Raw genomic sequence first — 26,014 nt, 5'->3', positions numbered from 1 at the left:
AGCGCCGTCCGCGAGCCCGTGGCGCCCCCTGCTGGCCACTCGACGTCTAGGCGCGCTGGCCGCGAGAGCCGCTCCCGGGCCTGGCTCCTCCCACCTGTCCCCCCAGTACTAGGTGCCCCCAAAGCGGGGCCGGGCCGTTCTCCCCGCCTGGGGTTGGGCTGGGCCAAATACGGTCGGACGAGTTGCCACAGTGGACACCGTCCTTCTCTGACCAGAGGTCTTCTGTGCCTTTGGGACCGACTCCGGCCGGGACCCTCCGCTCCCCGGAATCTAAACGGGGTCCTCCACCGCCGGCCCTGCCCTTCGTGGCCGCGTGCCCTGGGATGGCCAATCAGAGCACGCCATTCCCTGGCCACCGCAATTGGCTGACCCCCAAAGACCCAATTGGAGTCTCCCCAGAGCCCTTGCAAAGCCAGGGTGACCAAGAAGCAGGACCAGGGGCAATCCCGCACAGGGTCCAGCCTCCCAGGTCCCGGCCTAGGCCCACGCCCACACCCGCCTAGAGACCCGCTCCCAGCCCCGCCCCAGCCCTGCCCCCAGGGCCCATCCAGGCCCCGCCTAGAGACCCGCCCCCAGGCCCCCCCCGGCCCCCCGTGCACCCTAGAGACCCGCCCCCAGGGCCCATCCAGGCCCCGCCCACACCCCGCCCAGAGACCCGCCCCCAGGGCCCAGCCCCAGAGCCCGTGGGTTTCGGGCCGGGGCTCGGGGTGGGCGCGCTCTGGGCAGCTGGCTCTGCCCTGTGCCCGCGCCGGGTCTTCTGCTGCCCGCGCTCGTCACTCCGTCGGTCGCCCCTGGCCCAGGCCCTGCCTCCCTCCGCCCTTCCCCGGCCCCACGCTGCGGCGGCTCCTCCCAGCTTTCCTGCCACCACCCTGACCTCCCACTGGTCCGCTCTCTGGCCAGGGACCTTCCTGGAGCTTAAATTTGACCCTGTCTTTCCCTTCTTTAAAAAGAAACGTTTTAAGTGATTTTAGAGAGAGAGAGAGGAAGGGAGAGGAGCAGAGAGAAACAGAGCGGTTGCCTCCCGCACGCACCCCGACTGGGGATCAAACCCGCAACCCGGGCACGTGCCCTGACCGGGAATCGAACCGTGATCCCTTCGCGGGTGGATGCTCAACCGCCGAGCCACGCCCGCGGGGCTGTCTCTCCCTTTTTAAACCCCGGGCAGCGCTGGGCAACGGGGCAGCCTAGGCCGTGCCCAGCCCCGACCCCCGACCCCCGACCCCCGACCCCCGACCCCCGACCCCCGACCCCCGACCCCCGACCCGACGGGGCGCTCTCCTGCCCGGGCCTGGCTCCCGAAGCCCCTGGCTCCGCCCTCCTTCCCTCGCGCCCCTCCCGGAGCCCGGGCTGCGGGGAGAGGGTGGGCTTGGTGGTGGTGGGGTCCCCGAGACACCCGCGGGGTCGGCCACCCTGGCCCTCGGCCCTCTCGCGCGCCCCCTCCCGTCTCCAGAGGGGACGGAGGCTGGCGACCGGCTCGGGAGGAGGAGCGGGAGCGGGGCTGCAGCCGCGAGGGGGCGGGACGGTGCCCGCCGAGCGGAGGAAGCCGGAAGCCGGGCCCCGGTGCCGCCCCGCGGGCCCCCTCCCGCCCAGGCCGCTGCCCGCCGGCCCCAGGCGCTGCGCTGCTCCGGGGCTGCCAGGAGGGGGCGGCAGTGCAGTCACTGCGAGCGGGGCGCCGGGTCCCCCGCCCAGCTCGGGGCCATGAGGACCGCGCTGGTGTACCACGAGGACATGACTGCCCCCAGGCTGCTCTGGGAGGAGTAAGTGTGCCCGGCGGAGGTAGGGGGTGGGGAGGAGACTCTGGAGTCTGAGCCCTCTGTCCACTCAGCCCCGAGTGTGAGATCGAGTGTCCGGAGCGCCTGACCACCGCCATGGGACTCCTGCAGCAGCGTGGCCTGGAGCAGAGGTGCCTACGGTTGGCAGCCCGAGAGGCCTCGGAGGCAGAGCTGGGCCTGGTGCACAGGTGAGACCCCTGCTGCCATGCATCCTCCAGGATGAAGCCTAGGACCCCAGCCCACACCTGGTGGCCGGTACCTCACAAACAGTACCTCTCCCCCATGTGCCTCAGTTTCACCACTGGGTGGGCGGGTGAGGGAGCATGAGCTGGGCAGTCCCACTGGGGCCCAGCCCCTTTCTCTCCTCCCCTCCCCGTTCCTCCTGGTGACTGCCTTGCCTGCCTGCCCCTCTGCAGCCCAGAGTACGTGGCCCTGCTGCGGGGGACTCAGGCCCTGGGCACGGAAGAGCTCCAGGCACTGTCTGGACAGTATGATGCCGTCTATTTCCATCCGGTGCGTGCCCTGGGTACCCACCCACCCACCCATCCCCGTGCCTGTTCATGGCCAAGGTTGCCAACGTGGCCAGTGTCCCTGTGTTCGTGGACGTGCCCATGCCTTGCATACCTGCTGCTGCTGGCACCTGGGACTGTCCTGGCACATTCCATTCAGTACTTGGTGCACTGCAGCCTGGCACAGACGTGGGCAGAGTCTGTGAGGGGTTGCCGGTGGGGGGCTCATCTGCACCCCTGCCCCCACAGAGTACCTTCCACTCTGCACGGCTGGCTGTGGGGGCTGGGCTGCAGCTGGTAGATGCAGTGCTGACTGGAGCTGTGCACAATGGGCTTGCCCTGGTGAGGTGAGAGCTGTCCCTCTCCCCTGGCTGCCCCACATGTGGGCAGAGGATGACTCTGACATGCCCCACGCCCCACTGTCACCCTCAGGCCTCCTGGGCACCACAGCCAGAGGGCTGCCGCCAATGGATTCTGCGTGTTCAATAATGTGGCCATAGCGGCCAAACATGCCCAGCAGAAACACGGGCTGCACAGGTGTGTGCTGGGCTGGCTGTAGCTGGGGCCGGGCCAAACGGAAGGATGGAGTGGAGTAGGCTACTGAGAGACCCTCACCCAGCCCCTTCCCATCCTGGGCTGGGCTCCTGGCCTGGAGATGGGAGGCCCTGCCTCCCAGTGAGCCCAGTGCTGTCTGTCCCCAGGATCCTCATCGTTGACTGGGATATTCACCATGGCCAGGGCACCCAGTATATCTTTGAAGATGACCCCAGGTGAGCTGGGGGTGGGGATGCAACCCTTTCTCACGACCCCACTCTTCGGAGGTGGGGCACACAGCCTGGCCTGGGAAAGTCCTAGCCTGATGACATAGCTGTGTGCTCAAGGGTCAGAGTTCTGTGAAGAGCTCTGGGGCTGGGTCCTCTGACCTTTGACCCTGGCCGGTTATCTGCAGTGTCCTTTACTTCTCTTGGCACCGTTACGAGCATGGGCGCTTCTGGCCCTACCTGCAAGAATCCGATGCAGTAGCTGTTGGGCAGGGGCAGGGCCGAGGCTTCACTGTCAACCTGCCCTGGAACCAGGTGCCACCCTTCACCCTTGGCCCCTAGCCCAGGTCTCCCATCCTACAGCTCCGGGCCTCCTAAGTATAGTTCAGGGCGTCCTTTCAGGGTTACCCCCAGAGCCCATGCCCGAGGGGTGAAGACCCCAAAGCCCACCCTGGCCGGGCCCAACACTGATGCCCATCGCTGCAGGTCGGGATGGGAAATGCTGACTACATGGCCGCCTTCCTGCACGTGTTGCTCCCCCTGGCTTTTGAGGTGACTGCGTGGGGGGCCATCTCGATGGCAGGAGCGGTGGGGGACTCAATGCCCAGAGGAGAACAAGTCCTGGGGGAGGAGGGTCTCTGATGGGCCTACTGTCTCTCCCTCCCCACCTGGTCCCATCTGCAGTTTGATCCTGAGCTGGTGCTGGTCTCAGCAGGATTTGACTCAGCGATCGGGGATCCCGAGGTGAGGGCCTGGCCTGACCTGGAGGAATTCTAGGGTCTAGTGGCCAGGCCCCCATCATATCTGGCTCTGGTTCCAGGGGCAGATGCAGGCTACGCCAGAGTGCTTTGCCCACCTCACACAGCTGCTGCAGGTGCTAGCCAGCGGCCGGGTCTGTGCCATGCTGGAGGTGATTATGGGGAGCTGGGAGGGTCCAGGGGCCAGAGGCTGAGGTGCAACCAAAGGGGCCTTCTGCCCCAGTGACACCTCTGCCCTCCTCTCTCCTCCCAGGGTGGCTACAACCTGGAGTCGCTCTCTGAGTCTGTGTGCATGACAGTGCAGGCCTTACTGGGTGACCCTGCCCCACCCCTGTCAGGGCCCATGGTACCACATTGCAGGTACGAGGGGTAGGCAGCTGGGAAGGCTGGGGCTACAAAGCCAGGTCTCACCACTCTTGTCTCTCCCTGCAGCGCCCTGGAGTCCATCCAGAGTGTTCGGGCAGCCCAGGTCCCTCACTGGACAAGCCTCCAGCAACAAGGTCAGTGTGGCCTGGCCAGGTAGTGGGACTGGGCCTGGGGTTTCCACGAAGTGGCTGTGACTCTGAACCACCCTCTAGACTTGACCCCTGTCCTGAGTCCCAGCACCTGCACCCCAGAGGGGAGGCCCTCGCCTCTGCTGTCTGGGGGACCCGAATTCAAGGTTGCAGCCGCCCAGGCCACAGCAGCACTGAGCGCCCTTCTGGACCAGATGCACCTCCGCCGCACACCCCCTGTCCGCACAGCTGTTTCTCTGACTGGGCTGGATGCTGCTCTGGCCCTGCCCTCTGACATCCTCCATCAGGAGGGGTCAGCCCTGAAGGAGGAGACACAAGCCTGGGCCAGGTGGGCAGAGTGGGCCTGGGCAGAGGGGTGGGGCTGTGCCAGCCAAGCGCCCTTGTGTGACTCACCTGTGATCTGTATGTCACCCCATGTCTGTGTGTTCCTCTGGTTTTCCCACCACAGGCTACATGAGGCCCTGGCCAAGGACGAGCCTGTCAGTGCACTTGGGAAGGTCCTGTACCTTTTGGATAGGATCTTGGATGGGCAGGTGGGGGCACCTGGAGGGGCTAGGGGTGGCTGTGGAGCTGGGGGCAGGGCCCAGGACCTGCCCATGATGGGTAGCCTGTCGGGGGAGGGCTGTGGGGGTGCAGAACCATGTGGACATGAGTGTGGCCTTGTGCCCAGGACCCTTCCCAGAAGAGCCCCTAGGGACAGGTTCACAAGCACTCCCTCAGTCCCCTCAACTAAATGCTCTTTGGCAGAGGGGGAAGATGGTGATTTCAAGTGTAGTTTTAAGCATCTTATTTTCAGAAGTGCAGCAGTTTGGCCTCAGCGTGTATAGATGACATCCACGGAGACAGGGACCAAGAGAAGGGACTGATGGGTCTGTTTTCCTGGTTTTGAGGTTGCCCTCCACTGCTGTTATTTACCCCACAGGAGAGCAGCAGTGTCGCAGCCACCCGGGCCCCTGCTGCAGCTGCCACCCTGGACATGGCCATTCGGTGCAGCCTTTCCCGGGGAGCCCAGAGGTGAGCATCAGCAGGCTGGCCTGAGTCTCTGAGGGCATGGCTCATGGGCAACTCTGCCCTGGCTACCACAGGGGGAGGGCTTTGGGAATGGACTCCTAGTGGGATGAGTAGAGCCTGTCCTGGGACCAACTCTTCTTCTAGGCTTCTCTGTGTGGCCGTGGGACAGCTGGATCGGCCACCGGACCTTACTGATGATGGGTATGCCCCTTGCGTCATGTGTCCATCCAGTCCTGCATCACTGTGGGTCCCTAGGAGAAATGGCTGGGTGGGCCAGAGGGGCCCAGGGAACAATGCCAGGAGGGTCTCCAGCACAGAGGGTCAGCACTTCCAGCACCCCTACCCCCAAACTCTCCCGCACCTCCCAACTCTGGAGGGTGAGTGGGCTGTCACTCACACGCACGTTTCCATGGGCCCACTCTCCCTTAAAAGGAGGACTCTGTGGCTGAACATCAGGGGCAAGGAAGCTGCTGCCCTATCCATGTTCCACATCTCCATGCCATTGCCAGGGGTGAGTGGTGGTGTCACAGGACCAGGCAGTGGCTGCTCACTGGCATCACCATAAGGGCCAGGCCCCTGGCCTTCACCCACCCTTCCTGGCTTCCTGATGGGACTTTTGGTGTGGCTGCCCACCCCATACTTGGAAGTGGGGCGGGCTGAGCTGGCAGGAGTGTCCCCTGGGTGAGGGGATGGGGCTATGCTGCTGTCCCTCTGCAGACTACTGGCGGGTTCCTGAACTACCTCCTAGCCCTGGTGCTGCCCCTGGCCTATGGCTTCCAGCCTGACCTGGTGCTGTTGGCACTGGGGCCTGCCCATGGCCTACGGGACCCCCAAGCTGCACTCCTGGCTGCACTGTTGCGGGCACCTGCAGGGTGCCGAGTCTTGGCTCTTGTGGATGAAGTGAGTTGAGCAGAACAGGTATGCTGTGGGATGGCAGGTGGGGAGAGACCAGTGACTCACTGCTTTCATCTCTGCCCTGGCCCAGGAATCCACACCCCAGCTTGCAGGAGTCCTGGCCCAGGTGCTGCATGGAGAGGCACCCCCCTGCCTGGGCCCCTTCTGCGTGGCCTCCCCAGAGGACATGCAGGCCTTGATGCACCTTCGAGGGCAGCTAGAGCCACAGTGGAAGCTACTGCAGGTGGCCGGTGAGACTGGGAACAAGGCTCCGGCTGACTGCTTGGGGCCCTGGGGGACAGCCCTGCTTCAGAGCTCCGAGGGGAGAGGGGCTCACGTCTTGGGACTGGGGTGCTGCCCTGAACCAGTGCACAGCCGAGCCACGCGGATTGTGCGCTTCTTCCCAGCTCCCACTTCACTGCCAGGACCCGGTGGCTTGAAATCGGCCAGGGTGGGAGTATTTACACCCCAGAAATGACACTACAAACCAGCCCCCCAAGAGCACACCGCTGCCTGCGGCCTCCGTCCTGAGTGATGTCCCGGCCACGGGGCGCCTGGGGCACTGGCTCGGGCACTGTGCCCACTGCCCGGACCTGGAACGCCCTCGGCACCCGCGTCCGCAAGGAAGGCCCCGCCCAGGCTCCCGCCGCTCCCGTCAGTAAACGGTTTAGCGAAAGTCTGACTCCGCCTCCGTCCTTGCGCCCGCTCCGTCGCGTCTCCTTCCCCACCCGCCGGACCGCGGCTGCAAGCCGGAAGTGCGCTTCGGCCCGCGGCCACCAGGGCCCGCCCCCGGGCTCCCTGTGACGCACTTCCGGCGCGCCGGCGCCCGCGGGTTTGCGGGTCGCGCGGCAGTGACGCGAGGCGGCGGGAGCTGCCGGGCGCGCTCTTTCCCGCCTCAGGCTCGGCGGACGGGCGGCGCTCCCGGCCCCACGCCCCTCCGCGGGCGGCGCCTCCCCCGGCCGCCCCTTCTTGGGCCCCGAGGGAGCGTGCGAGGCCGGCGCGTCCGCGGTGCGCTGCCCGCTCGCGTCTCCTTCGGTCGTCACGGCCCTGCGGGCTGCGGGCTGCGGGCTGACCGGTGCTGCGCTGGCGCCCCGCAGGCCGCTGCAGGCCGGCCGGGGGGGGGCAGGGCCGCCGCAGACGCCGGTGCAGTTAAAGCCGCGGGCTCCGGCCGGAGTGAAGGAGGCCGCCTGCCCGTCAGCCCCGTGGGACCCGCCCCCGGCCGTCGGGCCCGAGGGAGCCGAGCGGCGCGGGCATGGCCAGCATCACCCAGCTGTTCGACGACCTGTGCGAGGCCCTCCTGCCCCCTGCCAAGGCTCTCCTGGGCCAGCGCAGCCTGAGCCGCAGGCGGGCGAAGCAGAGCCTCAAGAGGGTGGCCTACAATGCCCTCTTCACAAACCTTTTCCAAGACGAGACTCCCAAGCTGCAGCCTGACCTCTCAAGACTCCCGGTGAAAAACAAGATCCTCATGCTGTCCTTTGACTTGAGAGTGGGGGGCCTGGGCCCCGAGGCTGACCGTCTGGAGGAGCTTGTGGGGCAACTCGAAGCAGCCCCTTGCTGTCCGCTGGTGGAGGTGGGGTCGGCTCTGGACCTGCTGGTTCAGCTGGCGGGCACTGGGCCCCCTCAAGTTCTGCCCCGAAAACGGGACTACTTCTTAAACAACAAGCATGTCGGGAGAAACGTGCCCTACAGCGGCTACGACTGCTACGACCTGAGTGTGTTTGAGATGGATGTTCAGTCTCTGATCTCCAGAGAGGAGTATTTATGTCAGGACATGATCCAGAAAGCGCTTCAGGTGATGGAGGCGACGCCGGGCACTGGCCTGCCCACTGCCCGGCTCTTCTCTTACGGTGACCCTTACGGTGACAGGTTTGAGAGAGACACCCGGGTCTCGCTCTTCGGAGCCCTTGTGCACAGTCGCACCTACGACATGGATGTCCGGCTGGACTTGCCCCCGGTGCCTGACAGCGCGGACCTCTTTGGACTGGCCATCAAGGTAAGTGCTGCTTTCTTGCCTCCGGCTCCTGGGGCCTCTGGAAATGTCTCCTTTGACCTTCCTTTTGTCACGGGAATGGTAGGACAGCGCTAGAGTCCAGGCCACTTGGTGGCTGAGCTGTGGTGAGCCCAGGCTTCCGCTCCCCACCTTCCTGGGATAGCACACTGCTGCCCACCTGTAGGCCCAAGCAACATGCTGCTTCTCTTGTTTACCCAACAGGGCGTGTTGTTAAGTCACTTATTCTGCCTCTAGAGGTGCTACTTAAACTGAAGTTAATTAAAATAAAAAGTTCAGTTCCACCCTGCCAGCGTTGACCCCTGAACCAAGAGGTCACCAGTTCTATTCCCGGTGGGCACATGCTGGAGTTGTGGGCTTGATCCCCAGTAGGGGGCGTGCAGGAGGCAGCCAATTGATGTTTCTCTTACTGATGTTTCTAGCTCTCCCTCTCCCTCTCTAAAATCAATAAAAACATATCAAAAAAAAAAAAAAGTGGTAAAACTTAACCACAATAAAAAAAAGTTCAGTTCCTCAGTCATATAAGCCACATTTCAAGGGCTCAGTAACCACATGTGGCAAAAAATGTTTGTTTATACCCTACATGAAGTTTTAATACATATTTTTTTCCCACCTGTAAGGTGGGATTTTTCCTACATTATTAAGTCAGTCATCATTGGACTTTGTATTTTGTGGTTTTATGAATGTTGCCGAAAGGATGCACTGTCGTTGCTCACTCATTCCCTCACTATGAGACATTCAAGTTATTTGCAAGCAAACAATGCTGGCACAAACATCTTGGTCTACATAAATTTTTCGTTATCTAGTGTGACTTTTATGCTGGGTTCCCCAAAATGGAATTTCCAGACTGGATGCATTTCATTGTGAGTTATATTGAGACTTATGTGTTGTGTGAAATTGGAAGTTGGTAACTTTAGTAAATTAACTTAGTTCCTTAAGTGATTTAATGGAGGCAAAACACTGTGTGGTACATATGTGCTCAAGAGAAACAGGAAACATTCTGCCAGGTCTTTACTGTGTGAGTAAATGTGTGGAGAAGTTCCAGAATTTCCATCACACAGTGAAACTCAGACCCAAAGGCAGACGTGGTGTTTCCTCCTTCCCCCTTGTTTCCAGGTGCCTCAGAGTGTGGACCCATCCGAAGATGAAGGGTTCCAGTCAGCATCCAACTTGACTCCCGACTCCCAGTCTGAGCAGGGCACAACCCCAGAGATCGACCCCTGGGATGCCGTGCTCACCTATGAGGCCAGCAAGCGGAGGTGTTGGGAACAAATCGGCTGGTACGTGCACCTTTGCCTTTACAGACACTGACCTCCTCTGGCACCTGCTCACACCTTTACCCAGAGAGCCCAGCAGACAATGATCTCCTCTGGCATCTGATCGTGCCTTTACCTAGAGAGCCCAGGTGGCTCTGGTAGAAGCTGCTATGACAAGATTGGGGACCAGGAAGTTTCAGTCAGGCTGGTGCACAAAACTGTCTTTGTTCTGGGAGTTTAGAGAAATGCTGGGGGGGAAGGCCTTCAGGCTTTACAGAAGTTCCCACTGTGCCAGCAGCTCCACAGATCACACTTCTTAGTGGAACAGCCACTTGCATTTGAGTTAACATCCTTACCACCACAAGGGTTCCAATCTGAGGTGTCTGAGTGAGGCCTGGCAGACAGTGTGGTCAGGGCTGGGAAGAAATGCTCCCGGGCCGGGGTGCTGATGAGGGAACTTTCTTCGTGCCCACTGTTGTCCACATCTAGAAGGATGAGAGTGCTGCTCTCCCGCTGGTCATTGTGGTTGTAGCAGTGTTTCGTTGATTGCTGCTCATCCGAGTCTGGGGTTCTCTGAGTCCACGACATGCTTGTGTCTTGAAATCTCCTGGAATGGGGGGGGATGCAGGCCTCTCTTTAGAACCTGTTTCCATTTAGACCCCAGCCACTTGCTTGGTTCCTGCCGTGGGCAGTTAAAAAAGCTGTGTTCTTGCCAGAAGCAGAGCGCCATGTCCATGCACAGCCCCAAGACTGTGAGCTCTGTCCCTACCTCAGTCCTCTGGAGGACCCCTCCTTCCCCAAGGCTCACTCTGAGAGCCGGTTGGTCTACAGGATGCCACCCATTCTGGGGAAGCCGTTTCCTTCTGTCAGGGGCTGAGCTCTCTGTGGAGATGAGTGGGAATTGCTGGTTTCCTTCATGGGCTTTTCTCCCTTGGCTCTGAGTCCTGGGAGGCATGGTGGTGCTGGGGTGACCCTGCAGGAATAGGGCAGGAGCTGTGTGCTCCTCCTGCATTCAGATAGTTGTGAGTGAGGGAAGAGCGCAGTGTGGTGCATTTTCAGTTAAAAAGCACCATGACTTTAACGGGTTCTGAGATATATTGTCCTTGCACCTTGTGTACCATCCTGACATGGAGGTGAGACATGCTGGGGGTCTGACACCTGTCCATGTTAGGATGTCCTTGCAGCTTGGAGCCCGTTACCCACTCCTCGGAAAATGACTTTTGTCTTTGAAAAAATAAACAAGCCCGGCCGGGTGTGGCTCAGCGGTTAAGCGTCGACCTAGGATCCAGGCGATCACGGTTCGATTCCCGGTCAGGGCACATGCCCGGGTTGCGGGCTGCAGCCGATCAATGACTCTCTCATCATTGATGTTTCTAGCTCTCTCTCTCCCTCTCCTTTCCTCTCTCTGAAATCAATAAAGATATGTTTAAAATAAAATAAAATAAACGATATTTTTTGATTTGCTAGACCTAAAATCAAGGGTTTTTGGGAGGAGGAGAAGAGAGCTGGTCAGGTGTTGAAAACAAGAAGAAAAGTTTCAGAAAGGCCTGTGTTCCCATGCTCTGTTTATTGAGAAATTACTTTTCCAGTGGATTTTTGAAAGACAGTTTTTTCATACTTTTCAGTAGAGGTGCCCTGTGTCCAGAACCGCACTCACAAGGCCCAGTGTGCCTGCTTTGTGCTAAAACATTCATGAGCCCAGCCAGTGTGGCTCAGTGGTTGAGCATCGACTTATGAGCTTGGAGGTCAGGGTTTGATTCCTCGTCAGGCCACATGTCTGGGTTGCAAGCTCGATCCCCAGTAGGGGGCACTCAGGAGGCTGCCAATCAATGACTCATCATTGGTGTTTCTCTCCCTCCCTCTCCCTTCCACTCTCTGAAATCAATAAAAAAACAAACAAAAAGAAGAACATTCATGAGACTTTGCTCTGTCCATCCTTTGTATAATGTACACATAACACAAAATTGAACACTAACCATTTTTAAGTGCACAGCTCAGTGGCATTAACTACATTCACAGTGCTGTGCAGCTGTCACTATCATCTCCACAGCTTTCCATCTTCCCAAATGAAACTCTGTCCTCGTTAAACACTAACTCCCCATCCTCCCCGCAGCCCCTGGCACCACCATCCTACTTTCTGAATCTGCCTATCGCAGGGACCTCCTATAAGTGGAATCTACAGTATTCGTCCTTCTGTGTCTGGGTTATTTCACTGAGCATAATGTCCTCAAGCTTCATCTCTGTTGTAGCAGGTGCCAGAATGTCCCTCTTTTTGAAGGCTGAATCATATTCCTTTGTGTGGATGGATCATGTTTTTTAAAAAAAATTTAATTTTTAAAATTAAAAAATGTTTAAAAAAATATTGTTCTATTGATTTTAGAGAAAGAGGAAGGGAGAGGGTAAGAGAAGAGAGACAGAGAGAAACATCGAAGTGAGAGAGAAGCGTCTATTGGCTGCTTCCTACACAGCACCTATTGGAGATCGAGCCCACAGCCTGGGCTTATGTCCTGAATGGGAATCGAACCAGTGACCTTCTGGTGCATGGGTCAACACCCAACCAACTGAGCCACACCAGGCAGGGCTGGATCACATTTTTTTTAATCCATGTATCCGTCGCTGGACACTCGGCCTGCTTCTACCTTTGGACTGTTGTGAATATGCTGCTGTGCACGTGGGTGTGCAAACCTTATGCTTGTTTTTAACCTAAAGATACATTGTGAGTGAGGGGTCATCCTGAGGACCACAGCGTGTGCTCTGTGGGTGCTGGCGGGTGGGACTCTGTGTGAATTGCCTGGTTAGGATCCAGCGCAGCTGGCAGTAAACCCACAGAGATGACTGAGAGTCTGGTGGCTGGTTAGATACATACCTGCTCCGTATTTCCTATACATTTTCAGTCATTTTCTCCTGCCTTGTGTTTATCTAGTTGAGGTGCCTGTGGCTTTGTCTCCACAGCCCCCCTGGCCACAGAGAGGAGCCCTACCTCACAGAGGCGGGAAGGGATGCCTTCGACAGTTTCTGCAGGCTGTGCCAAGGGGAGCTGCAGGTGCTGGGCGGGAGCCTCCTGCAGGCAACGCAGCCCGTGTTGGTGCAGGAGTGCGAGCTGGTGAAGGATGTGCTGAACGTCTTGATTGGGGTTGTGTCTACCACATTTCCCCTCTGCCAGGTAAGGGGTGCCGACAGCATGTGGTCACTACACGGGTGCAGGGTTTGTGGCCGGCACTGTCGGAGCACGCCAGAGAGCAGGAGGAGGCCAGTGCGGCAAGTAGATGGGCTGGGTGGACCTGCAAGCTGCTCAGTGACGACTGCAGCAACAAGCTTCTCATTTCAGTTCTAAAAACTATTCATTTATTAGCACCTTTTTACAAACTGAACAAGAGTGAGATATTCATCGCTATCAGTGAAACAGGAGAAATGGATCTGCTGTTTCCTTGCCCTTGCCCTTCGAGCGTCCTGCACACAGCACAGGCGGCCTTCAGGAAGGGCCACGCAGAAAGGCAACTGTCTCTGGCTTTTCTCACTTCATGGACATCTCTTCTGGCCACTTACTTGGCTGGGGCCTTGCTTCTCCTGACCAGGACTGCAGTTTACCCAGCCCTTGCTCTTGTTGGGCCTCATATGTGAATGTATTGATGAAAATGAAGCCTTTTGTACAGGTTCTCCCAGTGCCGCCTCCTGTCACGGAAGTTCCTGGCCTTTCCATGTCTCACATGCTCAATCACAGCGGCTGCATGGGCACATTTGGGTGGTGCTGCTGCTGCTGAGGGCTTCCCTCTGGACACGGTTCTAGCACCCCATTTTCATGACCTCATAGTGTTTTGTCACATAACTTAAAATGTACCATCTTCACCACTTAAGTGCACAGCTCAGTGGCATTAGGTACATTCACAGTGTTGTGCAGCCATCACCATCCTCTCCAGAACTTTCTTTTTTTTCTTCAAATTTTGTCTTTATTGTTGAAAGTATTACAGATGTCCCTTTTCCCCCCATCGATCCCCAGAACTTTCCATCTTCCCAACAGAAACTCTGTCCCCATTAAACACTAATCCCCTCTCCTTTCCCCAGCCCCTGGCAACCTCCATCTACTTCCTATCTCTATGAATGTGACTCCAGGTGCCTCATGTCAGTGGACTCTACAGTGTGTGTCCTTCTGTGTCTGGCTTATGTCACTGAGTGCGGTGTCCTCAGGCTTCACCTGTGTGGTTGCATGTGTCGGAATTTCCTTCCTTTTTAAGGCTGAGCAACATTCCATGTATGTGTGGACCATGCTTATCCTTCACCTGTCGATGGACACTTGGGCTCCTTTCACCTCTTGGCTGCTGTGAGCATGGGTGTGCAGATCTCCGTGTGGGTCCTGCTTTCACATCCTTTGTGTATATGTGGACGTCCCGTGTTCCCAGCACCATGCGTTGAAAAGACTATTCTCCCATTGAATGGTTTTGTGCCCTTGTTGAAAATTAACTGACTATGTATGTGAGGGTTTATGTCTGGGCTCTCTGTTTTGTTCCATCAGTCTGTCTTTCTGTCCTCATGCCAGGACCACGGTGTTTGATTACTGTAGCTTTGTGGTAAGTTTTGAACTTGGGAAGTGTGAGTCCTCGAACTCTTTTCTTTTTCAAAATTGCTTTGGTTATTAAGGGCCCCTTGCAGTTCCACATACATTTTAGAAAAGGCTTTTCTGTTTCTGCTTCTGCAAAAACACCATTGGGATATTGATGGGGATTGCATTGAACTTATAGATGGCTTTGGATAGTACTGTCATCTTTTTTTTTTTAATATATCTTTATTGATTTCAGAGAGAGGAAAGGAGAGGGAGAGAGAGAGATAGAAACATCAATGATGAGAGAGTCATTGATCGAGCCCTCAACTGGGGCATGTGCCCTGACTGGGAATCGAACCCTGATTGCCTGGATCCTAGGTCGATGCTCAACCGCTGAGCCATGCCCGGCTGGGCAGTACTGTCATCTTAACAGTATTAAATATTCCAGTCCATGACCATGGGTTGTCTTTCCATTTACTTAGGTTTTGATTTGTTTCAGCAACGCTTTATGCAAGCCTTTTGCCTCCTGGTTAAATTTATCTCTTAAGTAACTTTATTCTCATATTGCTATTGTAAACATAATTGTTTTCTTAATTTCCCTGTCAGCTTTCTTAGTGCCTGTATATAAAAGTACAACTGATTTTTGTGTGTTGATTTTGTAGCTGCACCTTTGCAGAATTTGCTTATTCTGGTAGTCTTTGTGTGGCTTCTTTAGGGTTTTCTATACGTATGATCAAGTCATCTACTAATAGATCATTTCACGTCTTTTCCAATTTGGATACCTTTTATTTATTGTTTCTTGCCTGATGGCTCTGGCTGGGACTTTTGGCACCATTTGGACAAAAGTAGAAGCAGGCGTCCTGGTCTTGTTTCCGATCCCAGGGGAAAGCTTTCCGTCTCCACCACTGCCTGTGACGTCGGTTCTGGGTGTTGTGTACATGCCTTTATCATAGTGAGGACGCTCTCTTCCTAACTTAGCGAGTGTTTTGTCATGAAAGTGTGTTGGATTTTGTCACATGCGTGTTTGGGGCGTCAGTTGAGGTTCTGTGACCTGTATCACAGTGATTGATCTTGGAGGGAACTGCCCTTGCGTTCCTGAGATGAAACCACCCCGTCGTGGCTGTGTGTGGGATTCGGACTGTAGGACTTGACTGGGGATTTTGCATCCGTGTTCACAGGGATATTGGTCCATAGTTTCCTTCCTTGTGACGTATTTATCCAGCTTTGATTTGGGACAATACTGACCTCATAGCATTAGGGACCACTCCCTCTTCTTCAAGTTTTGGAAGAGTTTGAGAACAATTGGTGTGTGTTCTTTTTTTTTTTTTTTTTTTTTAATATTTTTATTGATGTCAGAAGGAGGGAGAGAGTGAGAGAGAGAAACATCAATGATGAGAGTCATTGATCGGCTGCCTCCTGCATGCCTCCTACAGGGATCGAGCCCGCATCCCGGGCATGTGCCCCGACTAGGAATCACACCGTGATCGGGATCACAGGTCGCTGCTCAGCCGCAGCCACGCTGGTCGGTGGTGGTAGCTCTTTTTCACCCTCACCTGAGGTTATTTTTCCATTGCTTTTTCAGAAAGGGTGGGAGGGAGAGAGAGAGAGAGATCAGTGTGAGAGAGACACAATGATTGGTTGCCTCCTACACTCGCCCCAACCAAGTGGGGGATGGAGCCTGCAACCAAGTACGTGCCCTTGGCTGGGATCGAACCCAGGACCCTTCAGTCTGTGGGCTGATGCTCTAACCACTGAGCCAGAACAGCCAGGGCATAGTTCTTTGTTTGGTAGAAGTCACCAGTGAAGCCATTAAAGTACAGCAAAATACACATAACATTTATCATTTTAGTGTTGGGAGGTGTGTTGGTCTTAGCCTGTGGATAATGACCTTGTTTAGGATGCCTGAGACACTCACTCCGCCTGCACTGATGTGTGGCAGCCCCCACATACATTCCCCCCGCACCCGGCTGTGTTGTGGATGGACCGGCCCTTGTGATACCTTGGATTTCAGGATGCACCTCAGCAAGAAACCATTAGGGAACTCTGAAGAATAAAATTTACTCCTCACAGGTCTCGGAGGGTGCACAGCACCTACGGGACCACACAGCGAGGTCTTAGGGAGAGAGAGAGGAGGGAGGGGATCTGGGGCTCTGCCTCCATTGGGGTGAAGGGTGGGGTTGCGTAGGGTTTTGTAGGTTTACTCTTTATTGGTGAATTTACAACACAAGGGTGGGAATTAGGGTGCAGGGAGCGAGAATTGTGGTCACTCACGTGGTCAGTTATCTAGGCCGCCTGGAGTTTCTAAAAGGGGAACTTCGCCGGTGGGGCTGCCTGTCCCATTCTCATGCTTCACTGGCAGCTGCGTCTGCAGGGTGAATGGGTGCTCAAGACGGGGGTCAGGCCCTCACATACAGGAGGCTTTGGCTAGGAATCTGTGTCTTCGTTAGAGGTCTGTGTAGAGTTTCCATTTCTTCTTGCATCAGTTTTGCAATTTTGTATGTTCCTGGGAGATTGTCCGTTTCACCTGGGTCATCTGATTTGGTGGTGTTATCTTACTGCCCTTTGTATTTCTGAAGGACCGGTGGTGATGTCCCACTGTCACTTCTGATTCTGGCACTTTCGTCTCCTCTCCTTTTCTCTGTCATCTTTTTTCTTAGTCAGTCCTGCTAAAGGTTTGTCAATTTTGTTGATCTTTTCAAAGAACCAACGTTTGGTTTCATGATTCTTTTTACTGTTTCTAGTCTATTTTACGTACCTCTGGTCTCATCTTTGTTATTTCCCTCTTTCTGCTTTGGGTTTAGTTTGCTGCTTTTTTAGTTCCTTAAAGTGTGCAGTGCAGCTGCTGACCTGAGACCTTTCTTCCTTCTAACATAGGCACATGGGCTATGCATTTTCCTTTTACACCGCTGTCATTGGATCCCCTTGTGCTGTGTTGGCCATCCCTCAGGCTGTCTGTTCTCAGGGGCAGGCAGTGGAGTGGGAATGTGCTGTGGCAGATACTGTGTGTGTTGTCCATTGCTTCCTCTGACATGTCCCCAGGAGCCAGGTTATCAGCTCCAATGGCCATTTTCTAAAGCTCCCGCCCCCAAGAAGGTTGTTCCATGTGGTCTTTTTGTGTAGTGTGGAGGGCACCCTGTCTCCCTGCACCCTTTCCACGGACAGCTTGGCATTTAAATGTGTCTTCAGTGTGGTCAGTGGAAATGACACCCTGTTTCTGTGTGTTTCATTACTGGGGTGGGACAGCTGGGTATGCTCTGTGGCCATCTGCTCTTTGCCTTTGGAACTTCCTGTTCATGTGTCTTGGGTAGGACTCTTAGTCTTGGGCTCTCTGGGCAGAGCTGTGGTTGGTACATGGGTGGAAGGGGTCTTGGACATATGGCCCTAGGGACCTCTCCTCTGCCCTCTCCAGCCAACTCAGGCCTTCATGGTGAAGCGGGGGATCCACGTGTCGGGAACGTCCCCTGAGAGCATCAGCAGCCTCCTCTCAGAGGTGGCTGAGTGCGGGACCCACTATGCACGCCTGAGCCACTTCTCTCTGCAGCCTGTGCTGGACGCCTCGTGCAGCAAGGGCCTCGTGTTCCAGGTAGGCCCTGGCCTCATGGGGGCTGTTACAGCCCTTCCCGAGCACTGTGCACACTGCACAATGAGGTTCGGGAAGAGCCTCAGGGGTCTCACCTAGCACCACTGAAGCCTGTTTCCTGGTAATGCCTGAAGCCTAATGGTTACCCTTCAGGAACAGGATGTCTCACCGTCGCCGCTTCACTAGAAACCTGGGATAGTGGGAGGCAGGTGTGGCCCACATTTGGGGAACCTGGGGCAAAGACCAGGTGGTATGCTCTACCCCACTGGATCCCCAGTGCGTTGCATGAGACTGACAGTAGAGCTTCCTTATTTGGCGAGTTGAGTTCCAGGAGCTGGTGCTGAACCACAGATGCCCATTCCTAGGGAAATGAAGCCCAGAGTTAGGGGATGGCAGCCAAGCCCTCTCCCCAGCACCAGTGTACCCTTTCAAGCTTTGAGCTCAATAGGGGTGTTTGTGTGTCCAGTGCTCTCCTCTCAGTCTCCTTGCCCAATAGGCCTTCACCAGCGGCCTGAGGAGGTACCTGCAGTATTACCGGGCTTGTGTCCTTGCCACCCCGCCCACCCTGAGCCTCCTTACCATTCGCTTTCTCTTCAAGAAGCTGGGCCGGCAGCTCAGGTGAGCCACAGCACAGTGCCGAGCATGGGGGGCGGGTGGGAGCCTGGAGGACAGCCCTCCTGCTAGCTGTGTGGACAGCCCTTGCCCCAGCTGAGTTTATCAGGTGCTGGATGCTGGGCATGTATCTGTTGGTGGTCTACTATGGTGGGGGCTCCCACCTGAAGGGCACACAGGGTCCCCACAGACCTGGCCCCTGGCACTCAGGAACCAGTTAGTTAACCCAGGCGAGTGTCTGTCAGCAGGTGCTGTCTGGAGAAGAGAGAGCGAGGGGCTGGGGGCTCGGGGGAGGTGAGTTCAGTGGGAGAGGAGGCCTTCTAGGCAGAGGGGAGGAGTATGGGAGCCCCAAGGGCTAGATATGGGTATAGTAAGGGAAGTGGGGGCCTAGGGGGGTGCTGTGCTGCTGTGTGGACTATAGTGGGTGGAGAGGGTGAGGGCCTGAGAGAGGGTTTAGCAGTCATCTAGGCCAGAGGAGGTGGCAACCTGGGTGAGGTGGTGGGGGTACAGGTGGGGGCTCAGGGTAGAGCCCAGGTGCAGGGGAGGGGTCAGTATTCAAGAGAAATTGGAGCCCTGGCCAAGCTGGGAAGGAGGTGGAGATGCATGGGGTGCCCATGGAGGGATCCAGTAGGAAGCTGAAATCTGAGATCCTTGAGGTGCAGCTGGTTTTAAAGCCAGAGCATGAAGATGGGTAGAGAAGGGCCTGGACACATTCTGCTCACCTGCTCTCACCTGGCCTCTCTGTCTAGGTACTTGGCTGAGCTCTGTGGTGTAGGTACCTGCGGAGGAGAGTCCAGGGCTTCTTTCCCCACTGTGAGTTCTGCCTGCTCCAGGAAAGGGGGTGTGGCTGTGACCACCTGGGTAGAGTTGCAGGGTCTCCTCTGCCGTGTGCATGTGTTGAGCCCCCTTTCCTTGCTGTCTGCAGGGGGTGAAGCTGCTCTCCTACCTCTACCAGGAGGCCCTGGATAACTGCAGCAACGAGCACTACCCGGTGTTGCTGTCCCTTCTCAAGACCAGCTGCGAGCCCTATACTCGGTGGGAGGTGGGGCCGGGGCAGGGCAGGGCCACATTCTGTCTTAGCAGATATTTGAGCTGCATTCCCTTGTCAGATACCTGCTGATTATAGGGATGTAGATTGGGAGGGTAGAGTGGGGGAGCTTGGATAGGGCTCCCTGGGAAGATTACTACACCCCATGGTTGCCATGCCCACCCTGGTGCCCCCCACGCCCACCTCACTGCTGGCCCACCCACCCTGGCAGGTTCATCTATGACTGGGTGTACAGTGGGGTCTTCAGAGATGTTTATGGCGAGTTCATGATCCAGGTGAACCATGAGTACCTGGGCTTCAGAGGTAGGTGGTGGCTGGCTACTGGGCTGGGCCTCCACGCTGTCAGGTGGGCCATAGTGGTCCTGGATACAGGACAGCCATGTGTTCTGTCCCGCATTCAGATAAGTCCTACTGGACCCACGGCTATGTGCTCATCTCCAAGGAGGCGGAGGACTGTGTGCCTGCGTTCTTGAAGCACATTGCTCACGACGTGTATGTCTGCGGGAAGACCATCAACTTGCTGAAGCTCTGCTGCCCCCGGGTGAGTGAGGATGGTCCCCCCACGCCCCGCTCGAGCTCTCCCCTCACCCTGCCCCTTGTCCCTCTAGCCCCTGGTAGCTGAGATTCTGATCCGTCAGTCCCTGTCCCCCGAGACCTGGCTGTCTGTTCTCATCTCTGGATCAGCGCTTTGGAGCTGGCACTGTGGTCCCCTTGGGGTCCCCTGAGTTCCACGAATGGCTCCTGTCTCTGGGCACGTGCTCAGAGATGGGAAAAAAGCTCAGGCATTTCTGAGGCCAGGAGCAGTGGGCCCCTTCCCTCCCTCCAACCTCCACGTGGGAGAAGGCCCATTGGGTAGGAATGGGCTGCGGCTGCAGGAAGAGGCACCAGGCAGGTTCAGGGAGTTGTGTCTGGAGCAGAGGCTTGGACAGAGGCCTGTGCCAGCATCCATGAGGCCAAGGCCCAGGGGGCCGGTGGTGGGTGTGGATGGATGACATCCTTTGAGAGGTGCTGTCTGATGTCTGAGCAGAGAGGCAGGCAAGCTGGCCATGTGGACTTGGGGCTTCCAAGCAGCAGAACAGAGAGGGTGGAGGCTGGACCAGGGGGCCAGTGCCGGGCTGGGCAGGGGCAGAGCAGACGAGAGGCCAGGTTCAGCCTTTGTTTAATGGGTCCCTTCTGGGCTGAGAACTGACTAGAACAGCCAGGACAGGTGCAGAGGCTGTTCAGGTGAGCTAGGAGTGGGGAGCTCCCAGGAGCTGCCTGGAGATTGGCTGGGGGAGGGTGGGGCTCCAGGGCTGGTGTGGAGCAGGGCCCAGTCTGTCCTGTGTGGGCTGACCTCAGTGCCTGGCTCTCTGGTCAGGAGGCTCAGGACCTCCAGGTCCCCACAGCTGCTTCTGAAGGTCATCTGTGGGGTCAGACCTGCCTCTGCTGCAGGGAGCCTGGGCCTGGGTGGAGGTCCCAAGCAGCATGTCTGGTGTGCTCGGGGCTGTGGAGGGTGTTGTTCCCCTTAGTTGAGGAATGAACTGTCCCATTTGGGGGACCAAAGCAGAGAAACATCTGGGTGTGGGGCCACGTCACTGGGCTCACAGTGGGTCTCCCTCCGTGGCAGCATTATCTCTGCTGGTCCGACGTCCCTGTCCCCCGGATCTCTGTGATTTTCTCCCCTGAGGAGCTGAAGGAGATTGAGAAGGACTGTGCCATCTACGTGGGGCGGATGGAGAGGGTGGCCCGCCACAGCTCCATCAGCAAGGAGGAGAAGGTGCGATGACCGCAGCCCTGGGGCTTCCCTCACACCCTCCCTCCAAGGGGTGCTGGTGTGGGGCCTGTAAGACGGTGCTGCCCCTGGCGTTCTCTGTCCTGGGGGTGTGTCTGGGTGGGGAATGCCCAGGCAGAGGCTCTGTCCCCTTTTCTCCTGGAGCTGGCGGGCGCTAGAGAGGGAGCTAGCCCTTCATCCCCACAGGGAAGTCACTCCTGAGCTCCTTGGCCCCCTCCAGTGGGAGCACACTCAGGCCTGGGGTCTCAGCCTCCCGTTGCCGTGCAAGACCCTGCCAGCAGCCTGGGAGCCAGCTTGTCACTGTTTGGGATGGGGCACCTCGTCCTTGCCCTTACAGCTTGGCCTTGTCCCTGGGGGGGTGGTCTGCCTGGGATTTGAGCAGCCCCATTGCCACCATCCAGCCCAGGGGAAGGGCAGACAGTGGGATGTATTCACTCATGGTCTTTTCCAGGAGTTACGAATGGAAATTGCTAAACAAGAGTTAATCGTCCAAGCCCGAGAAGCAGCGTCCAGGGTCCTTAGTGCACTGAGCGGTACGTGTGGCTTGGGTCCCCCCTCTGTAATTCTGGGGGCCACCAGCTGGGGGCTCCTCACAACGGTGCTTTCTCTGTCTCCATGCAGATCGGCAGATGTCCGAACGGATGGCCTTGGATGCCCGGAAGCGAGAGCAGTTTCAGAGGCTGAAAGAGCAGTTTGTGAAGGACCAGGAGGTGGGTGGGTTGAGGGTCCTGGGTGGGGGTGGGGTCAGCTCGTAGGGTCCGGTTTAACCAGTGAGGCTACATGTGTACGTGTTGTGCAGCGACGCCGGGCAGCCAGGCAGGAGGAGCTGGACGACGACTTCAGCTACGCCCGTGAACTCCGGGACCGGGAGAGGAGGCTGAAGGCCCTGGAGGAGCAGCTGGAGAGGAAGGCGAGGTAGGGTGGCCGAGGGCAGAGCGGTCACTCCGGGCTGACCCTCCTCGGGTAAGGGCACGCAGGGCCCCCATAACTGGTTTGATCTTAGTGATGGTCGTTTTACTTTTTATTTGGAAAATTTTCAAGTAGTTACCTCAACTCTGGGCATCCACTTGGCCTCAGTACTCCTGGACGTGGGCGTTGGCATGCTTAGGTATCCTGAGCTGCCCTCCGAATGTCTCTCTTGGTTGGTTTGTGTGGGTGGAGTCCAGGCATGTCCCTGCTCCTTGTCTCTGTTTATGGTAAATAACTCCTGTTCATTTAACTTTAACCTGTTATCAGCCTGGCAGAGAGGGGCATCTGTCCAGCACAGCATCAGACAGTCCGTCTCTTATGGTGTCAGGCTTGTCCCACCCTCCCCTGTGTTTCCCCTAAGCTGGGAGCAGTGCTGGCCTCTCCGGGGTGCCTTTGTTTGGGGGGCTGTCCCTTCCTGCTCTTGGCCTTGGTGGTCCCGAGCTCAGATGCTGTTTGTAGAGCAGTGACCTGGAGCCAGAGTTATGTACACATATGTCTGTGTCTGTGTGAACATATTTGCATGTGTATGTACGTGCACGTCTGTGAGTATATGCACGCGTGTGTGCATGTGTGTGTGCGCACTTGTGGGTAGATGTGATTCTCTTTCCTTCTGTGCAGCTGAGGAAGGGAGGCTGCCCCCAGGCTGTGTAGGGGCTCATGCTGGTGCTCATTCAGCAGATGTCTGCCAAGCCCTGGCTGGGTGCTGGCCCCTGGTGGGTGGGATGACCAGCCTGATGAGGCCCTTGCAGGAGCTGTGGGGGTGCAGAGGAACCAGCTGGTGGTCTGGGGAAAGTGCCAGGCTGTGCGGACCACACACCAGGGCCTCTGTCATAGAGAACCACCCGCGTGGGGAGCCAGCTGGACAGTGTGGGGTGACTGGTGACCAGTCCTCTCTGGATGTGGCTTCAGGCAGGCGCTGGTTGACCATTATAGCAAGTTGTCTGCAGAGGCAGCTCGTCGAGAGCAGAAGGCACTGTGGAAAATCCAGAGGCACAGACTGGCGGGTGTACGGGCTCGCTTTCTCTTAGAAGACCAGGAACATATTCAGGTGTGTGTTAGGGGCAGCTCTTCCCCGGGGTCTGGGGGACTCAGAAGCCCCTGAAACTCCATGCACACCTGTGCACCCTTTTAGGGGAGGGTTGGTGATTCTTCAGTTGTTTGGAGATGTGGTTGGGAAGAGGCTGTGAGTGCTGCCTTCAGGCTGGGAGCAGGGTGCTGCACAGGCCTTGCCTTGTCTCAGTGCCACTGCAGTTGTGACCGGTGGGCATGGAGGCTCTGGGCCAGGTGGTTCAGGCCTGAGTGTCAGGTCTGCTCCACTTTGAGCAGCTGCTGCCTCATATCTTGCTAACTGAATTTCAGGCCATGCTGAAAGATGCGTCCAAGGGGAAACCCCCAGAGCCGCCGACTGTCCTCCTGAGTGCATGCTCCCAGGTGAGGGGCTGGGCAGGACCCAGAGTGTGTAGTGGGGACTCTGGGTGCCCAGGCCTGTGCTGCCTAGGGAGCACAGTGGGTGCCTGTCATGTGTCCCCAGCCCCCTATTTGATGGGTTTTGGTGCTGGTTACAGGACTGAATTTGGTGATAGAGCCAGACAACTAGAGGGACCAATGTGCTCTTGTGTTTTAGGCCTTGTCTCCATGCCCTGAGCACCCCGATGGAGGTGGCAGCTGTGATTCTGGGTGTGCAGAGCAGCACATGACTGCCTGGGATGGCCCAAGCAGACCAAGTGAGCTGACGCCACAGCCCCTTGAGCCTCTAGCAACGGCCTGCGGCGGCTCAGAGCTGGGAGCAGGCCCACAGCCAGAGCAGGCAGAGGTGCTGGGACCATTCTCTGCAGGCCTGAGCATCCAAGATTTCCTGCCCATGGGCCAGGGTGCTGAGCAGCTTGTGGACACTGATGTGGCCCCTGTCTTGGAGGAAGCACTGCAGACCATTGGCTCAGACCTTCCCCCCTCGGCTTCATCAGCAACAGCAGGCACAGGGTGCTCTGGGCCACAGGAGTACGATTTCAGAACCGTCCTGAGGCCAGCTGTAGTCATGGCCCCAGGGTCTCTCCAGACTGTAGGAGGTAGCTTGGGCTTTGAGGGGCTGCAGCTGTGGGGGGACAGTCACGTGCAGCTCGACACGTGTGTTCCGGATGGACAGGTGACTCTGCCTTACCCACACCCGCCCAGGAACAACTTCCCCCAGGAGAGGAGTAGCCAGGCCATGGGGCAGCCCCCTGGGCATGTGTCAGAGGATGGTATTCTCACAGGGGGTTATGCTTCCGGAACGGCCCCCTCCCGGCCACGGTGGAACGTCCATGGACATGTGTCTGATGCCAGCATCAAGGTGGGAGAGAATGTGTGGGATGTGGCACCCTCCCGGCCACGGTGGAATGTCCACGGACATGTGTCTGATGCCAGCATCAAGGTGGGAGAGAATGTGTGGGATGTGGCATCCTCCCGGCCACGGTGGAATGTCCATGGACATGTGTCTGATGCCAGCATCAAGGTGGGGGAGAATGTGTGGGACGTGGCATCCTCCCGGCCACGGTGGAACGTCCACGGACACGTGTCTGATGCCAGCATCAAGGTGGGGGAGAATGTGTGGGACGTGGCATCCTCCCGGCCACGGTGGAACGTCCACGGACACGTATCTGATGCCAGCATCAAGGTGGGAGAGAATGTGTGGGATGTGGCATCCTCCCGGCCACGGTGGAACATCCATGGACATGTGTCTCAGTCCCAGGTGATGCTGGGGGTGCTCCCAGAGGAAGCCCAGCCTGATACGCCCAGACCCCTTCAGAGTCCCCCTGACCACGTGTCCCAGTCAGGCCTCAGCCTGGAAGCACAGAGCCCTCCTAGGGAACATGATTCACAGGTGCTGGCAGCCCCAGCCCCAGACAGCTCCTGCACTCGGGTGGCTGGCTCTGGCTCTGGGGAAGGTGGCCTCCAGGCCATGCCATCTGCTGAGGCTGAGCCCAGTGCTCTGGGAGACAGCATTTCTGAGGAGCCAGGTCAGTGGGACCTCAGCTATCCTGTCACTGCTGGTGTCTGGGTCCAGGAGGGAGCGGGAGGAAGGGTGAGAAATCTGCTGTCCTGGGGACTTAGGAGGTACTGCCCCACAGCAGGCACTCGTCCCTTATACCCCCTGCCGACCCATTTATGCCACTCAGGCCCAGGGAAGAGTGGGGACATCGAGGACTGCTCTCCAAGCCGGCCTTCAAGCTCACAGGTCAGGGCAGATGAGGTTGGGGGGTCGGGTGGGGGAGCACACTCCGCTGGCCACCCCCTGCCTGGCCTTGCATGGGCTGTGGGCCACCTGCCCTTCCTCTTTCGGACAAGGGACAGGGCAGGTGCCTTGATGCTGGGTTGTCTTAGGAAGGTGCAGCCGCCCAGAGCAGCCCAGGCCTCGGGGAGCAGGTGGACGACGGGGCAGTGGCCAGGAACCAGGGCAGGGAGCAGGCTTACCTGGCAGGCCTGGCGGAGCAGTACCGCCTGGAGCAGTACCCCGACAGCTACGAGGCCATGTGTGAGTGGGCAGGCTGGGGCGGGCGGCGGGCACCCGGGGTACGCTCAGGGGTGGACATCAGGCTGTGTCGCCCCTGCAGCAGAGCCTCCTGTCGCACGCCTCCTACACCACGGGCTTCCTCGGGCCTTCGCCCTCCCCGAGGACACCCAGGGCCCGTCGGACACAGATGAGACCATGGACGAGACCGCAGTGCAGCTGAGCGAGCTGCTGCCGCTGCCGGTGCTCATGAAGCACTCGGTCACCGCGCCGCTGGCCGCCCAGTGAGTGCCCCCGCCCCGCCCCCTCTGCTGGGCCCCGCCCCCAGCCTCGGCCACGCTGACCCCCGCCCCCCGCAGCGTCTCCCTGGTGAACAGGGCCGCCGTGGACTACTTCTTCGTGGAGCTGCAGCTGCAGGCGCACTTCGAGGCCCTGCGGCACTTCCTGCTGATGGAGGACGGCGAGTTTGCGCAGTCCCTGAGCGACCTGCTCTTTGAGAAGGTGAGCCCGGGGCGCCGGCGTGTGG

At 57.8% G+C, this 26,014-nt stretch overlaps 2 protein-coding genes across 4 annotated transcripts in view; both read left to right on the top strand.

Annotated features, from left to right (window-relative positions):
- Positions 1 to 1,640: 1,640 nt before the first annotated feature.
- On the top strand, positions 1,641 to 7,081 carry HDAC10 (histone deacetylase 10). 3 transcript variants are annotated; one of them, XM_016211668.2, is made up of 19 exons: positions 1,641 to 1,757; positions 1,826 to 1,960; positions 2,189 to 2,285; positions 2,531 to 2,628; positions 2,714 to 2,818; positions 2,983 to 3,051; positions 3,231 to 3,357; positions 3,529 to 3,594; positions 3,727 to 3,786; positions 3,863 to 3,952; positions 4,054 to 4,160; positions 4,233 to 4,300; positions 4,379 to 4,643; positions 4,764 to 4,848; positions 5,238 to 5,329; positions 5,471 to 5,527; positions 5,759 to 5,837; positions 6,044 to 6,226; positions 6,312 to 7,081. In XM_016211668.2, exons 1-19 carry the CDS (start codon positions 1,699 to 1,701, stop codon positions 6,696 to 6,698), a joined length of 2,229 nt encoding a protein of 742 aa, XP_016067154.2. In that variant the 5' UTR covers positions 1,641 to 1,698; the 3' UTR covers positions 6,699 to 7,081. The 3 variants fall into 3 exon arrangements, with proteins under 3 accessions (XP_016067154.2, XP_087671119.1, XP_016067153.2); XM_087814993.1 differs by lacking the exons at positions 5,759 to 5,837; positions 6,312 to 7,081 and having other exon boundaries at positions 6,044 to 6,146; XM_016211667.2 differs by lacking the exons at positions 6,044 to 6,226; positions 6,312 to 7,081 and having other exon boundaries at positions 4,764 to 4,812; positions 5,471 to 6,035.
- Positions 7,082 to 7,402: 321 nt separating this feature from the next.
- TUBGCP6 (tubulin gamma complex component 6) overlaps positions 7,403 to 26,014 on the top strand; it is a 33,086-nt gene continuing 14,474 nt past the window's right edge. The window contains exons 1-20 of the mRNA XM_016211695.2: positions 7,403 to 8,213; positions 9,345 to 9,508; positions 12,437 to 12,647; positions 17,431 to 17,604; positions 18,098 to 18,219; positions 18,963 to 19,026; positions 19,139 to 19,248; positions 19,473 to 19,564; positions 19,663 to 19,802; positions 20,868 to 21,017; positions 21,484 to 21,565; positions 21,654 to 21,742; positions 21,832 to 21,947; positions 22,911 to 23,049; positions 23,361 to 23,432; positions 23,626 to 24,997; positions 25,157 to 25,215; positions 25,362 to 25,512; positions 25,592 to 25,772; positions 25,848 to 25,989. Coding sequence (XP_016067181.2) covers positions 7,473 to 8,213; positions 9,345 to 9,508; positions 12,437 to 12,647; positions 17,431 to 17,604; positions 18,098 to 18,219; positions 18,963 to 19,026; positions 19,139 to 19,248; positions 19,473 to 19,564; positions 19,663 to 19,802; positions 20,868 to 21,017; positions 21,484 to 21,565; positions 21,654 to 21,742; positions 21,832 to 21,947; positions 22,911 to 23,049; positions 23,361 to 23,432; positions 23,626 to 24,997; positions 25,157 to 25,215; positions 25,362 to 25,512; positions 25,592 to 25,772; positions 25,848 to 25,989 — 4,371 coding nt within the window. The 5' untranslated portion in view covers positions 7,403 to 7,472. The remainder of the gene's footprint in view (positions 8,214 to 9,344; positions 9,509 to 12,436; positions 12,648 to 17,430; positions 17,605 to 18,097; positions 18,220 to 18,962; positions 19,027 to 19,138; positions 19,249 to 19,472; positions 19,565 to 19,662; positions 19,803 to 20,867; positions 21,018 to 21,483; positions 21,566 to 21,653; positions 21,743 to 21,831; positions 21,948 to 22,910; positions 23,050 to 23,360; positions 23,433 to 23,625; positions 24,998 to 25,156; positions 25,216 to 25,361; positions 25,513 to 25,591; positions 25,773 to 25,847; positions 25,990 to 26,014) is intronic.

Source organism: Miniopterus natalensis, chromosome 2 (genome assembly GCF_054644295.1).
Source record: "Miniopterus natalensis isolate mMinNat1 chromosome 2, mMinNat1.hap1, whole genome shotgun sequence".
Lineage (NCBI taxonomy): Eukaryota > Metazoa > Chordata > Mammalia > Chiroptera > Miniopteridae > Miniopterus > Miniopterus natalensis.
The sequence above is the reverse complement of the archived record's forward strand: the minus strand, read 5'-3'. Positions and strand labels throughout refer to the sequence as shown.